This window comes from Leptosomus discolor, chromosome 8, assembly GCF_034619465.1.
Source record: "Leptosomus discolor isolate bLepDis1 chromosome 8, bLepDis1.hap2, whole genome shotgun sequence".
In the NCBI taxonomy this organism is placed as follows: Eukaryota; Metazoa; Chordata; class Aves; order Leptosomiformes; family Leptosomidae; genus Leptosomus; species Leptosomus discolor.
This window is the reverse complement of record NC_141398.1, coordinates 1,547,247-1,562,967: the sequence shown is the minus strand read 5'-3', so window position 1 is coordinate 1,562,967 and position 15,721 is coordinate 1,547,247. Positions and strand designations below refer to the sequence as shown.

At 42.6% G+C, this 15,721-nt stretch overlaps 1 protein-coding gene across 1 annotated transcript in view; it reads left to right on the top strand.

Moving 5' to 3' along the window:
- The window catches only part of NETO1 (neuropilin and tolloid like 1), a 55,708-nt gene that overhangs the window by 30,181 nt on the left and 9,806 nt on the right, over positions 1-15,721 (top strand). The window contains exons 5-7 of the mRNA XM_086469222.1: positions 1,139-1,180; positions 1,293-1,420; positions 12,788-13,016. Of these exons, the coding sequence (XP_086325348.1) occupies positions 1,139-1,180; positions 1,293-1,420; positions 12,788-13,016 (399 nt within the window). The remainder of the gene's footprint in view (positions 1-1,138; positions 1,181-1,292; positions 1,421-12,787; positions 13,017-15,721) is intronic.

Sequence of the window (15,721 nt, the reverse complement as noted above, 5' to 3'; positions counted from 1 at the left end):
CCAACATTGGATACTTTTAAGATCCAGCTGGACAGGGCGCTGGGCCATCGTGTCTAGACCGTGCTTTTGCCAAGAAAGGTTGGACCAGATGATCCCCGAGGTCTCTTCCAGCCTGGTAGTCTGTGATTCTATGAACTTTCCAGAAAAAAAAAAAAAAAAAAGTAGAGGCCAGTGATTTTCTTTCTTGTTTTTTTTTTGGTTTGGTTTTGGTTTTGGTTTGGTTTTTTTCTCCTGAAAATGAGGAAAACCATGCAAAACATTTATTTTAGGTAGAAAGGCAGCGCAAGTGATAAAAATCTCCCAGACAAGACCAGTCTGTTCTGAAGAAATTATCTTCTTTTGAAATACTTCAGCGTCTTTCACATTTCTGGGTTTGGACACTATTTTCACACTGGGCCAAATTTTGTGAAGTGATGATTTGTCTATGGAGAGTTGTCTGCTGAAGCATAGGTCTGAGACCAAGCTCATTTCATCTGTGTGTTATACCTGGCTATAAAAGCATGATACAAAGCATCTCAGGCAGTAAATATAATCATGTTTATCTGATTGAAAATAGCACGTGTATTATACTTATTACCTTGTTAGCACAATGAATTCCATGGTAAATCCTTATGGTATTTATTCCAGGAAGACCAAATGGATTCTTCTAACAAAGGAAGTGTCTCCTCTTTCTTTATCAGTAGGGATGGTAGACTATACACAAACACAGAATGAAGTTTAGATTTCTCTGGTTAAGTTGAGTGTTATGCTGCAAAATGCAAAATAGGCCAAAGGATTCTGAATGGATCTGTAAATATATCCTCTTTCATTAGACTGATGTATTAAAATATTGTGTAGTTAGCTGCGTGACGTTCTTGCTTGCTAGTGTGTGCAGAAATACTTTTGAACTCAGTCTTCTGAAAGAGGGACACAGAGAAAAGCAGGATTTCATAACAGAGAAAAAAAAAAAAAGAACTTGGTATGATAGGATCAATAATTTCTGCATTAATAATGAGTGTGTTGCCATAGTTTCGAAACATTTCTCATTTCCAGGAAATATATGTGTATTTATATCACTGAAAGGCATTGTCAAAATTTAGCACATTGACATTATAGCCAAGATATTGAAAAACTAATTTTCTCTTTCTCAATTTTCAAGATCCAGATTTTAAGGACCTTGGCGTTTTGAAACCATTGCCAGGTTGGTATGTTGGTTTGTTTTTTTTTTTAACTTGGAGGCCTTTGCACTCTGCTGTAGAAAATATTTTTGTTTGCTGTTCAGGTTTCATTTTTTCTGGTATTTTGTTATTCAGTTTGTGAGTTTGAGATGGGAGGACCTGAAGGAATTGTGGAATCTGTACAAATTGTCAAAGAAGGAAAGGCTTCTGAAACTGAAGCAGTAGACTGTAAATGGTACATCCGAGCACCACCCCGATCCAAGGTCAGTCCTTCATCCACTTGCTGATTTGCCATTTAATTTAAGAAATTGACTTTTCTAATATGTCTTGCGTTTCTTAGTACAGTCAGATCTTGTTTAATAACTTTACAGCTTGAACTTGTAAACTATTTCTTCCCTTCTGCCATGGAAGAGTAATTTGTCACCTCAGCCAAAATAACCTTCTTTCTCTATAAATAATGATGTGGGCAGCGTTAATGTGCTTTTTGTGCCATAAGTAATTTTCTTAAATTCATCTTTAATTTTGCTCATATTTTTAAAGAAGCAATGTGTTTTCTTGAGTGGGAGGTAATCTTATCACTTTAATTTTCAATATATTTCAAATACCTAATATAGAGACTACTAGGGGAACACTGCTGGCTCCCTAAGGTCATCGTTTCTCGTCTGGGAACTGTGGAAATGGAGCCAAGGTAAATCCGCATTCCTCTGTATGAGACCTTTGGTTCCTTTGGTTTAGTTACAGACAGAAGGAGGTAGCGTTCTCCTTTCTCTCCCACCACAGTCAGCAAGCCAGGCCTTCCTAACAAACAGGAGAGGGCTGCAATGACTTCAACAGTTCTTGTCTTGCATTCTGGATGAGTTCCTCTCTTACCCGTGGCTTACCAGTTACTATATGGATTCATTGTGGCTGGCTGCACTACCATTTACTCCTCTCTTGGCAACTGGAGCAGCTTTGTGCCTCTCACTTGCTTTCATTCACTGTGTTGAAGACAGCTCTGCATCTTGGGTTTTTCTAGCTGTCTTTTACTGGACAGGGAAGGTTTTACAAGGCAGAATTTATATATCCACTGATCTCTGCCATCTTTAAACAGATAAGGGGGTTTTGGTATAATCTCAGAGCGGACTGTACTGGATATACCTGTTTCAGCAATTGCTAATCAATAAGCAGGAGGAAGGGTTTCCAGAAGAGAAAAAGTCATTAGTATCAGCATTTTTCTGTTGTGAAAGTTTAGGAGAGGAGTTGGCTCATAAAAACAACAAATAAATTATTTCAAGAATATACTTTAATCTCATATTTTATTTTTACTTTTGGATAAATTCAATATTTGTAGAGGTTTTCCATTACATAGATGAGCTTCCCCCTTTGCTACAGTCAGTAGCTATGGATATGAAATGACTGGACTGATGAATCATTGTTGCATATGTTATACACTTAGGTATTAGTAGAAAGAAAACGGGTAAACACAAAATCAGAATTGTGCTTACTAGAGTCAGAACAACTAAATAAGCCAATAAAATTGTCCTGTAGTCTTCATTTCAGTTTATGCTTGGTCGGTCAGATAATGTCACTGTGATATCCTTAATTTCACTGACTTTAAAGATCTGTATGATTCCAAGTTCTGCTAGATATCCCATAGGATTTATCCACACTTCAGTCCTGATGGAAAAATACAAATTGTGTAGCTACATAACCATAAACACAGTGTGTAGCAGAAGAACGCCACACTACCGCTGTTAATAACGGATTAAAGATCGTTTAGTTCTTCATGAACTTCTGTACCTGCCTTTAGCTTGTTTGCATTTCCAAAAGAGTATACCAGCTGAAGAGCACCTGGAAGGGAGAGCAGTGAGAGAGTTCTAGAAAACCTGAGGAAACACTGAAAGTTGTTTAATGTCACCTAGAAGATTTTGTGAAGGACCATGATACCAGATGATAAAAGGCTTTTACAATGAGGAAGGAAAGCTCTGCTGTCCATGTCTATAGGACAAGTCATGGTCCAGCACTCTGAAAGAAAGATTCAGGTTAGCTGCTAGGGAAGAAAATTGCAAACAGCAGGGAGGGGATTGTGAATGGTTGGTTAAGGTTCAGCCAGCCTTGCTAGCGGTCTCAAAGGGCAGGTTAGGTAACAACCCGTGAAGAGTGAGAGAACCATGACTAATCCTGCCATTAGGCAGAGGGGTGGGCTGGGTCATCTCTTGACGAATCTTCCTGCTCCCATCTTACAGAATTCTCTGGAGAGAGAGATAGGGCAATATAAAAGTGTATAAATCAGAGTTTCTTGACGTGGAGTTGAAAGCTTTTTCAGCAAGTTAGAAAAAAAAAAACAGTTTTCAAGCCTAGATTCCTTTTCGAGGGCTAAGCCAAATTTAGCACTTGAACATTCTTAGTGTGGTTTCACATATACATATACATATATAAATATGTGTGTGTGTGTATACACACACGCACACCCATATGGTTATGTCCCCCGCCATACTGGGACAGGCTGAAAAACGTTCAGATATTAAAGAAGGAATTAGTGGGTAAAATTTTAAGAAACCTTGTGTGAAGCAGGATTTATGGTAAGGTTGTTTATGGGCCTGATTCAACTGAACAGGATTCTATTGTCCATATTTTACAGCCAGCTTCCTTTGTGCTTACCTAACCTTGAACTAATGACATATTCAGCACAATAATTTAGTGACACCATTCTAATTTATGGCAGCTTGCACCTATGACAACAGGCTCTCCTGTTAAGAACAGTAAGAAATTAGCAGACGTCTTTAAATCCACATGTTCCTGTACCCTGGGCTGCACAGTTTGTTACTGGGAAATATGCCTAAAAGGCCAGAGTTTCTCAGGCAGAGTTTGGGTTGGATCTTTACATCTTTAGTTTCTTAATTAAACTGTGCCAGAATGTGGGCTGCTTGCAATTTCATTTGGCTTAAGCTCATCCAACCTAAACTGTCTGCAGAAGCAAGATGCAAGTCCTTTCCTTGGTTTCCAACTCCAGATTCAAGCCAAGTCTGAGGTCAACGTGTGAGCAATGAGATCAGTCAGGGAGTGTGAACTTAAGATCTCTAAGCCTGAGCTTCCAACTGGCAGTATGGGTAACGTTGCTGCTGGAATGGGACAGAGAACAGCAAATTTCTTGCACACACTTAAAATAGAGCCATCACCGATTACCTTATAGCACAAAAAATAAGATGCTGAAAATGCGCGCGGAACTGAAACCTTCTGGAAGCGCAGAAGACAGCAGAAGGCGGTTTAAACACAACTTCATCCTATGCCTGGAGCCTTCTATTTGACAGTGACGGGTTGCAAAGTGTGTGTTTCTTGTAATCATTCGAAGTCCGTTCCTGCTGAGCGAGACAGCGGTGAACGTGGAGCTCAGAAATGCTGGGGGTTCTGCACTACGTGTGGAAGCTGACTTCAACTGGTAATCAGAGCAAGAATGGAAAATGAAGAAGAGAGCTGCTGACCAAACGTGCCAGCCCACCCAGAACAGGAAAGAGCTGGAGGAACCTCCCCATACCAAAATTCTTCACTGGAGAACAAAGCCCAGAGAAGGAAGTGGATAAGCTTATTGCACCGGGATTTGAAAAACTTCAGAGATATCGTTGGCTACAGCAAGGGGTGAGCAAAGAAACCCTATTTGTGAATAGAAAACAAGAAAATGAAAAGAATGATAGTGTTTTCTCACTTTCTATTAAGGGTGAAATGTCACAGGATAATACTGACAACAAACGTTTTTCTATATTGAACGTGTCGCAGAGGCTGGCAAGGTCCCCCAGGAACGCATGTTTATGCTCGGGTAGTGCTCCCTTTGGTGAGTAACTCTCCCAGCAAGGCACCATTGTCTTGTGCTTGTTGCTTGAGAGGTTTTGTAGGAAAATTTGTAGCAGAATTTGGCAGTAAAAGTAACAAAACTTTTGCAAAGATGATGTTCTGATGCCGGGAAAAACCAGTAAGCAGTGCTTATAATCAGAAGTTCTAGGGAGCTCGGGAAGAGCATCCAAACTACAGATGGACAAGCTTTTGTTTGAATCCAGTCCAGTGGAAGACATCTGTTCAGGAGGAAGAAGCAAGAGGCACGTTGAGATTGGGCAGATAGTGAGGCTACACCATGAGAAATAAAATGAAGTCGTAAGGTAGTTAGGCAAAGTGATGCCTAATTCTCCCACCCCACCCGAGCATGCTACTGGGCAAAGACGACATCTTTACAGGTTGTAGGATGCAAGACTTAACAAAAACCTTAAGAAACTGAAAGGATTAATTAACGAGTATCTAGTTTTGACGTGTTATTGCAGTATCCTTAACCCTGAGCTGCCTGTGAGCAGTGACGTCTGATTCAAGCCGAGCCGTTGGGAAGCAGTGGGAGGGGGTGCACGGTGCACAGGAGGGGTCCAAGGTGGCCACGGGGCCAGGACAAGGCTGACGAGGAGAGCCATGGTGGCTGGACTCGCCCGCGGCAGAGGCGCCAGCCCCAGCTCAAGCCGGGCGTGGGCCACAAGTCCCAGTGGGACCTCTTTACAAAGGACAGGTATCGCTACCGGGTTCTGAGTCGCTTGTCACTCTCTTCATGGTGGACCTCATATCCGCGTACCTGGCCAAGCAGAGAGGCGATGCTTTCTGTTCCTGGTGACTGACTTCGGCTGGAACGAACTCTGGAGGGAGAGCGGGTTGTTGCGCATGCATTTGCCAGGCGATGAGGAGGAAACACGCGGCGAAGCACATTGCCCAGCTACAAGTCTGTATAAGTCAGACTAAACCAAAACATTTTCTGTTCTCACACGTGAAGTGGAAACTTGTGCTCTTGGGTGAGACCCGTGAGAAAAACAGTTTAAGCTGTCAGCACTGGCAGACTAGTATATCCCAAATATTTGGAGGCTTCTTAATCAGGTGTGGAAGAGAAGCTTTAAGTAGTACACTAAAATTTAATAGGAGCTGTTTGAGTGGTGATTCCTGAAATGTTACAGAAAGATGGACTTTAGAGACTGAAAAAACTAATAGCCAGAGACATTTCTACAGACTTCAGATGAGCTCCATCCCTGAAGGAGCTCTGAAGCTTGCTAACATACAGATAACGCAAGTAATATTATGAATTAATAAAACCCAACACATTTATATGGCATCCCTGGAACAAGGTGAGCAAATTATGTTTAAACAAGTAGAAACTATTGCTTACATATGTTAAACTATTAAAATCACTTCTTTGAGAGAGTTCCGTTAGATGAAGATGCAAGACAAGTGCGTGTGTAAAATCGTGTATGTAGCATCTCTTCTAGCAGGCGTGGTGGTACACGTGCCAGAGTAGCGCTAACAAAAACCACTTCTAAGTTAGCAAGAATCTGTTCTATTCAGGTATAGAAATAGAGCCAACCTCAGCATCCTCAAACCAAATAATTGCTAAGGAATGTGATTTTAAAAAGCTACTGACAAAAGTAATAAAACATCTGCCAAAGAGAACAGCAGAATCAGGATGTGATCTACGGTCCTTAGAGCTAAAAAGCAGAACAGCACCAAGGAGATGTAAAGGTTGTCACTTGTGAGGTTGTCACGGTACGAGAGAAAAAGGAGGATGACTTGACAGAGTACATGTCAGTTATTGGGGACCCACAGAAGTCTGAAGAAACAAATAGGACAAAGCAAAGAAATCCAAAGAGCTTCTCTTGTCCAGGAAAACAATATTTTGATGTCAGAGCATGGCTGTTCATCACAGGGTGTGAGAAGAACCATATAAGGTTGTCACCTTCAACAGTATTCTCCAAGCCCCAGCAAAGAGGAAAACACGAGGTGTGGAGTTCTCTGCACAGTGTGGTCCCAGACTAGTGACAGCAGGCCCAAAAATGTCAGAAACAAACAAAAAAAAAATAAAAACCAAGCAGAACATACGCTGTTAACACTTTTGGGCTGAAGTAATGTTGATTTCAAAAAAACCTTTAGGATCTGAGCAACAGTACAGGCTACTTCAGAAAAACTCCAACATTGTTAGTAATATGCTTTTGAGGCTGATATACTTGTCCTCTTGCCTTGGAGGCTAACTGGTGCTACACAATCTGCTTTAAAAAACTGGGCTTCCCAGGCCTGGATACTGGAGGTACCATCTTGAAAGTCCTTCGTTAATCACACGGAGCTGAACAGGATGCAGAATCAAGCAGGCGCTGATCACTGAGCAATGGGGAAGGGCAGAGGACCATCAAACCCAGTCCTGGGCTTGCGAGAGAGTTGGCTGAGCCTGGAAGCTGAATAGGCGAGATCTGGACGTTAGGCCCCGATGAAGAGGAGGTTTTTGTCTTACATCTAAATTACTTTTGGCAGTTGAACGATGGCTTTTTGTTGGTTTGGTTTGGTTTTAAGGGACTGGATGTCTGTGCACATATATTAAGTCTGATATGCTGGGATATGGTTTGAAGCTTTTCCTGACTGGCCTGATCAATCATGTTGTCAGCCCTAACCTTCAGTGATGGATTACAAAGCAGAACTCATAAGAAGTGATTCACTATGAAGAGATTATAATCTGACCACTTTACTGAGATGATACATTATTCATAGTTTGCAATCGTTCTTTTTTTTTTTTTCTTTTAATATATGCAGAGATTTCTGTTGTTCTCAAATTCAAATAAATAATACTAAAACTTATCCAGCACTTCCCTTTTCATTATTATGATGACAATACGGACCTTAAAGGTGACAAGACAATTATTTACAATATAATGCGACCGAGTGTAAATTACACATGCCACAGTGGCAGTGAGGCTTTATCAGTTTTGTTGCTAATGGCATTGGCATTTGCAGTGACACCTCGAAACTCAGTGAAAGCTGGTGCTTGTGCACTAGCAGCCTGTTCTTCTAAGTAATGTGGAACCCATGGTTTGAGGAATATGTCTTATTAAAGCTTTACAAGACCGTGAAAGAAGAAGATATGGCAGCTATGCTACTGCTCTCAAACAAGACGTTCTCTTCAACAAGAATGTCCCGATTATGCTAATCTAATGTCTTGGCATCTACCGAAATGTTATCCTTCTGAAAGCTCCCATCGGCATCAAGGAAAAACCGCTTAATGAAGGCAGATGGTGGCCTTTGAGGTTGTGACCTCTTCTTTGTTCATTTGTTTTCTTTTGGGGGAGCAAAGTTTCTTACCCACTGCTGGCAGAAGGAATGACTAAGATCTCAGTAAATGAAATTACCAGAAATACTGGTAACTTTTCTCTCAGTTTCTGCTTAATTTCTTTTAGTGAGATCCACATACCAGTGAAAGTAATGAGAATATTGCCACTGATTTCAGAAAACTGTGTATTTGGAAAGTTTTGCATTAGATAGCAGTTTGTCATATAATCAGTTTTATTCTTTCCCTGGGGAACTCAATTTATTAGTCATTTTCTTCTGCCAGGGTGGGTCTCACAGCCAGTGACAGGAACAATGGCAAATACATAGTAATAAAACCATAAAAATTGGCAGAGGCATGAAGATGTAATTAAATTATTCCAGCTCTTTAAAACAAAATCTGATCCAATGTCAGGTTGTCAGTTTGTGTAACCAGTTTCCAGTTTTTAAAAATGCACTGCAGTCTTAATCCGTAGGTCTGGTCCAAATAAGCAAATGGAAAGATACCCAGTGACTTCAGGGAGCTTCGTATTGAGGCCTCGTTACTTTATGTGAAGTTCTGGGAACGGTCATCTGCAAAGGGGACTGTGAGGATGAAACTCCAGCTCACCTCAGAACACCAGGAATTTGTGTTCTCTAATTTATGAAACTTCATGCCACAGGAAACTTTGTGCCATCTTTCTTCTGAAGGACAGGCATAGGTTTTTAAGTCAAATATTGCTTTCCAGTGGTTCCAGTACCTACTGAGTCTCTATACGGTATCATCTTAGCTGAATTTGTCACAGAGAGGAGTGAACTGGTGTGACCGACAGCAGCATTCAGGCTTGGGAAGAGCTGAAATTGTTGGCTTCTTCACTGAAAGACTCGAAGTGAAATGCTAAGTCATTTTTCTCTCGATTCCTTCTTGGCATTTTTAACTGCTACTCTGAGGAATATTTTACTATTTCCGAAGGTTAGCGTGCTACCAGAAACTAGAGAACGCCGAATGATAAGCCCTTAGAAATAAGACTTTGGCTGTGCTGTTACATGAACAATCTGTTTGAACAGATCAGGAATAATTGATGAATGCTCTGCGAGCTGGTGTTTTATAACCACAGTGAGGATTAGCACACGTTTCTCGTAAGAACGAAAACTGTTATAAATTACATCTCGATGCTGAAATGGGACACCCTGTACAAGATATACGTGTGCTTGTAGGCACGTGTACGCACAGACACGTGTACATGTCAATGTGTATGCAGCAGATAGCAGGGTAGAAATAGGGAACAAGTGAGCAAGCGTAAGAGTCTTTCCCCCATTGGGTCAAGTATAGTTTTACTATTCTTCTGCAGTCAGACTAAGATAATTTTTTTGTGGAGTCGGTCAGAGCTTTCCTGAAGAGCGGAATAAGACAAAAATGCGATGTATGTACCTTGCATCATATCTGTACGGTCTATCGTATCTACGTAGGGTGTATTGTACCATGCGGATAGTATACATCTGGTAGGCACGTATGGCCTAAAAGCGATGGTTCACAACAACAACGCGTTGGAAGCCGCCTGTGCCTTCCTGTGAGACATTTATGGGACAGGCTTTGCTTTCTGGGAAGCAGTCGCGTGCCCACGATCCTGCACGCCCTCAGCTGCAGCAGCCGTTTGCTGCCTTACCTGCCACAACGCTGCCGGCACGGCAGCGCCGCTCCGAAACAGGCTCCTCCTGTTGGCGGGGGTAAGAAAACCGAGGGGCACATTTAGCTCCCTGCTCTCAGTGAAACGTCCTGCGGGGACGGACTAGGGACTATCTCAGGAGCTTTGCAGGAGAGGGAACCCTGCAGGGACGGACTAGGGACTATCTCAGGGCTTTGCAGGAGAGGGAACACTGGGGGCCAGGGTTTCGCAGTGCCTCTTACTCTCTTGTCGGAGCAGGAGCGACTGGTCCCTGGGAGCAGGAGCAGCTCTGTGGCGTGTCCCAGCCATGGCCACTTGCTGGGTGTGGGTATCACGCAGGGCTCTGCCTCTTCCCACGCCGCCCTCCCTCCCGCGTGGACTTGCTGGGGCAGGACAAGAGCGTGTCCATGCCGGCTGGACCCCCAGAGGAACTTGTCAAACCATGAGAGCGAGGAGCAAGAGCCCATCTCGCATTGCCCATCCCGGTCCTGCATGGCTGCCCGCCAGGCACTGAGTGCTCCAAAACTCCTGCCTGCAGCTCTCTGTCTGGCCTTTTTTTGTGTGGTTCCGGTTAATTTCTGCACGTTTTCATACACCTCCTGTCAGAGGCGTAACTGTTTCTGGGAAGCAGCTGGAAGCGAAGGTCGGCCGCCTGCCTGGTGGCCATGGAGGTGCTGATGCTGTGTAAAGAGAACAGAGCAGGAGCCACACCGAAGAGGTGGTTGACCCGAGGGGCTGACGTAGTCCGGTATCAGCAAGACAGAAATGCTCTAAATAGCTGGAGAACACCAAGCCCAAGGATTTGGAGCACGAGGAGGTGTAAAGTGTCAGGCACCTGGGTGCCTGGGGCAGGGAGGAAGAGAATAGGGACAGAAAGAGGGACTTGTAAAGGGATGTAGCCAGTGCAGAGGAACTTCAGAAGAGCCTTTTCTGCACAAGTGTTCAGAATTCAAAACAAGCCTTTAAGTATGACTTTGCCAAGGAAGTAGGCGACCTGTTTGAACGGGAATGGAAACTGCATGTCCTCAGGAGGAGAGGAAATGACAAGACATTTCAAGACAACACATTTTTTTATAAGAAGTGGTGGATATTGTGAGAAAATTTCAGCAATGTCAGGTGACTGAACTCTGGTAATTTTTCATCCCACTGCAGGGGTGGAGCAGCCAGTAAAGGAAATGAAAAACACTATAAAAAGTGTTCCTTGATGTAAGATATTGCCCTCTGAATATTACTTTGTGTATTGCTGTTAACTGTTCCATTTTGTAGAGATCAATACTAGCAGTTTCGTTACTTTAGAATATTTGAAAACTAGGATACGTGATGAAAGTAGAACTCACTCAACTGCAATTTAATTGAAATATATTCCTTGGAGTTCTTGTACAGGATGGGAATGTTGGAACATAAGTAAAGATTACTGTAAGAAATAACATACTAGAAAAAGGTGAGGCAAACAAAATGAAACTTAGTATACCAAATTTCAATGCTAGCAAAAATTGTTTTACAAATACTCTTTTCAGAGAGACCAGTTGCAAAGCATAACAAGGAACGAAAATGTGCCATAACACACCACCTGAAAAGGCTCTTTTAAAAACCCGAGCTGCTGTTAAACAGTGGCAGACTGCTTAATAGCACATAATTCTCAAACCAGAAGAGCTTTAATATATTCATGAGGTGAAGTGGTGAGTCCTGTTGCTACTAGGATATGCTGTGTTAGTGTGCTTTAGGCAAATCCAGAGAAGCTTTTTAAGCAATTGTTTTGTGCATGTAAAAAACTACCTGAAGTTAATAAGGTTGTTTATAAAAAAGTGTTTCTGGTGTCTAGTACTGTGGAGTTTCTTTTTGGTTATTTTTTCAAATGAAGATGCATATAGCTGGGCACTGGATAGGTTTACTGGCTTTTTATGCTATTTCTGCCCTGCTTCACCTCTCTGTATCATTATCCTGAAGTCTCTTGAGTCCACTTGGCAGTTTGGTTACATATCATGTGCCTATTGAAAATATTACTTGCCTTCTCTGTTACTGGAATATTTGACATTTCTTGTGTTATCAATTGCTTCTAAAATTAGTGGTTTTCCCTGTTAATGACCATATAAAGTTGAATAGCAAACAATATTATTTTCTCCTCACCCCTGCTTCTTTTTGGGTAGATTTGACGAGTGTTTTTGCAAAGGGCAATACATCTATTACATTTATGAGAGAAGTCAGCTTGCATGCAAGAGACATTTCCTAAAAATCTTTCTAGGTTTCTACCAGTTTCCAGGAAATACACTTGATTTCAACTCTGTTACATTATGAAGATGTATACCGTAAGGCTTTGTTTAGAAAAACTCAGGTGGTGGCCAAATTGCTTGAGGAAACATAAAAAGATTAAAGATTGAGTTCTGCCTGGCTCCCAGATTCTCGCTTTGTGAGTCAGTGTAGCTGAGACATATCACAAAGATGACACATATTGACTCTGGGGAGGGAGCACCAATTATTTGCCTTGTTATTTTCCATGTCAGGCAAGTAATAGAGCAATATTGTGCCAGCCAGCGAAAGAAGAAATTTCTAGCTTGTCTGTCCTTCAGCTTGAAGGGCTGTTGTACATACTTCTCAAAGACAGATACATGTTTGGAAATTAGGACCTTACTGCAAAGAAGAACACAAATATCTAGATCTTCCACTAAATTCTACTTTGGAGCAAGACAAAATGCCAGGCAGTATCAACAGCGCTCACTTTCCATATTAACGCCCTCCCAGGGAAGTGGCCTATGGATCACCAGGCCCAGAAAAACTATTTGGATGGCCGTGTTGTGTAGTCTTTCTCCTGCAAGGCAGAGCAGAGGTGTTTAACGTTCCTTTAGTCATTCTCCAACGTCTGTACAAGTTGCCTTTGTTGTCTGTTGGTCTGTTTCGTAGATCTATTTGCGATTCTTGGACTACGAGATGCAGAATTCCAACGAATGCAAGAGGAATTTCGTAGCTGTCTATGACGGCAGCAGCTCCGTGGAGGATTTGAAAGCGAAGTTTTGCAGCACCGTCGCTAACGACGTGATGCTGCGGACAGGCCTGGGTGTGATCCGCATGTGGGCAGATGAAGGCAGTCGAAGCAGCCGGTTCCAGATGCTCTTCACCTCTTTCCAAGAACGTAAGACCCTAAGCAACGCGCCCGTCTTCCAGTTTGTTAAATGCTCACGAGTCCCAAAACCTCTCAGGGCATCCTTCATGCAGAGTAGTCACTGAAGAATGTCCCCAAACGACGTGTGTCAATATTCAGGACAGGTTTTATTCCAAGTGTTTACGGTGTGTGATAACTGATAAGGCCGTAGGTGGAGCCCAGGAGTCAGAGGCAGGCAGACAGGTAGAGTAGCCACGTGTGTCCGCGACTTTTACCCGATCCCCAGGCTACCAGGCCGCTACGTCTCAGCTTTCCCTTACACAATGGGGAAAATAATCCGGTTCTGAAGGTTTTTATCAAACCTGATCCTTTTCTATGAATTTCGTTTTTCAGATCTCATTATGATGGGCGTTTGAAAAATATCTTATGACTATTTCATCACCGATGGTGGGTGTGTTTGTGCATACTCCAGAATGCATATATCGATAATGCCAGACATTGTTAAGCAAAGACTTTAGTTAATTTTTTGCAGTAACAGAAGTCTTCTAAAACCCTTACATGATGTTTTGGTTAATATTCTCTCTATACACTTTGGCTGCATTCGTATGTTTCTATGATTTCTGGGCTCAGATAATAAGCAAAACAGCCTTTGAAAGAAACAAAACTTAGTTCCAGCCAGTTTAAAACAAACAAACGTACCACAGAAAACCCCTCAACAAAACTCAACAATCCCATTCACTGGAAACGATTGACGCGGGAATCACCTGTGAAAGATACCGATTCGTTTTCTTTGATGGAAATAATGCATATTTGGTCCCTTGAGGAAGGAGTATGTGCGTTTATTTTCACATGTCGATTCGTGTTCGTTTTTAATGTAGTTTTGGGTTTGTGCGTCACACGTCTGACAGGCGGATTCCTGTGCGGCTGTCAGTGGTCGGGATGAAGGCGCGATCCTGCCAAACACATTCTTCATCTGTATGCTGTGTGTGTGTGTACCCTGCAATGAGGCTGTGAGACTCTGTTGAGAGCTGCCTCTGTAATTCCTTAATTATGGCTCTGATTAAAAATTTCTGACAGTCTGCATGCCCGAAACTGCAAACGCCACTGCGCCCTCACACCGCAGCCTTCGGGTGGATTACATTTTTCTGGCCCGTAAATCAGGCCAGGGTCTAAAAGATACTGCGGACCCTCAGTTGAGATGATACTGCCCTTTCCTCGTTTCTGCAACTGGAGGTGTCTTGAATATTCAAGATCTGATTCATTTTTTTCGCAAGGCATCCTGATCTGTTACCTTAGAAACAACTGCATAGACACTGGAGGTTCGCAGCGTATAAGAACTGGAGAGTGAAGCGCTGTGATGACTAACTTGGAATGAAGGTTTGAATAAGTGTGTGTTTGCCCGGCTTTCATGTTTTAAAGGAAAACAAGGAAAAATGTGTTTTTTTCTCTTACAGTATTCCTAATATGTTCCTGACATGCTGCATCTTATGAGCTACTCCATTCTTGTAAACAGACAGTAGTTTATCCCGCACGGTATTCTGACAGGGAGCTGAAAATATTAACATGATGGGTTTTCTGTAAATTTATTCTGAGCAGTCATTGTGCGCTACCGGCTGAAAATCTATTAAGGGCTTAAATTGTGCTTTGACATACGTATAATCGCAGAGGAAGCTGCATCTGTGTTTTCAGTGCTGGAGATGGACTTTACAGATGTAAAGGCAGTGCAGGTCGCGCTTGCTGTGCCCCGTCGGGGGTCGGTCGGTGCTGCCCGGCGCAGCGGAGCGGAGCTGGCTGTCGGGAGCCAGAGGCACCTGAGCGCTCCGCGGGGCCGTGGCTTTCAGCGGCGTGGGGGAATAATTAGATCATCTGCATGGAAGGGGAGGAATGTCAGACCTCATTCAGGGAGATGTGCATCAGGGAACAGACACCTGTGTCTCCTCGGGGACAAAGAAAGAGGAGAAAAGCTGCTTTGTTGCCCTGGAGCTCAGAAAGGACCAAAACATGAGATGACGTCTATGTTGTGGTTATGTGCGTGGGGAAGAGTGACAACGTGAAATCCCTGTACTTACTGTTGCAGCGGGAATGGCTCGGAGGTGTTGTGGTCTGTAGCCCCCCAAGTTCCTCTCCTTAGTGTGGGGTGAAGTTGTTGAGATTGTCAGCCTCCCCTTTCACAAGGCTCTGTGAATTGGAAGTGGGGTTTTTTGTGTGGAAACAGGCTCCTTGGCTGGAGGAAGGTTTTCTTTCTGTGTAAGTCTGTTAGTTCTTCTTGGGGACTTGACATTTGTGTAGAACAGAGGAATCTTAAAGAGATTTCTTACAGGATTGTTTTCACGGGGTTTGGTCAGTGCGCTCCAGCTACATTTGAAATAGATAGGTGGTTTTTGTTCGGGTCTTAAAAGTTTCCAAACCTCTAGCAGTGCCGCTCTGCAGAGCAGCAGTGCTAGAAATATGGCTGAAGGAAAGACATACATGGCAAGAAGTTGCTATTTTTTCCTATGCCAGAAAATCAGTGATGATTCTCACATTGTCGAAATAGTAGTAGAGCTCTAAGTGACATTTAACAACCAATTAATTCTTAATAGCTGACAATTTAGAGTGATGATCTGTTAATTTGTGATCAGCATTGTTAGCTGTTCCAACTATCATTATGGGTTTTGTCTGCTCCTGTCCTCACCTTTTTAATCTTTAATGTATCTTCTAAGCATATAGATATATAACCATAACTTTGTGTGAGG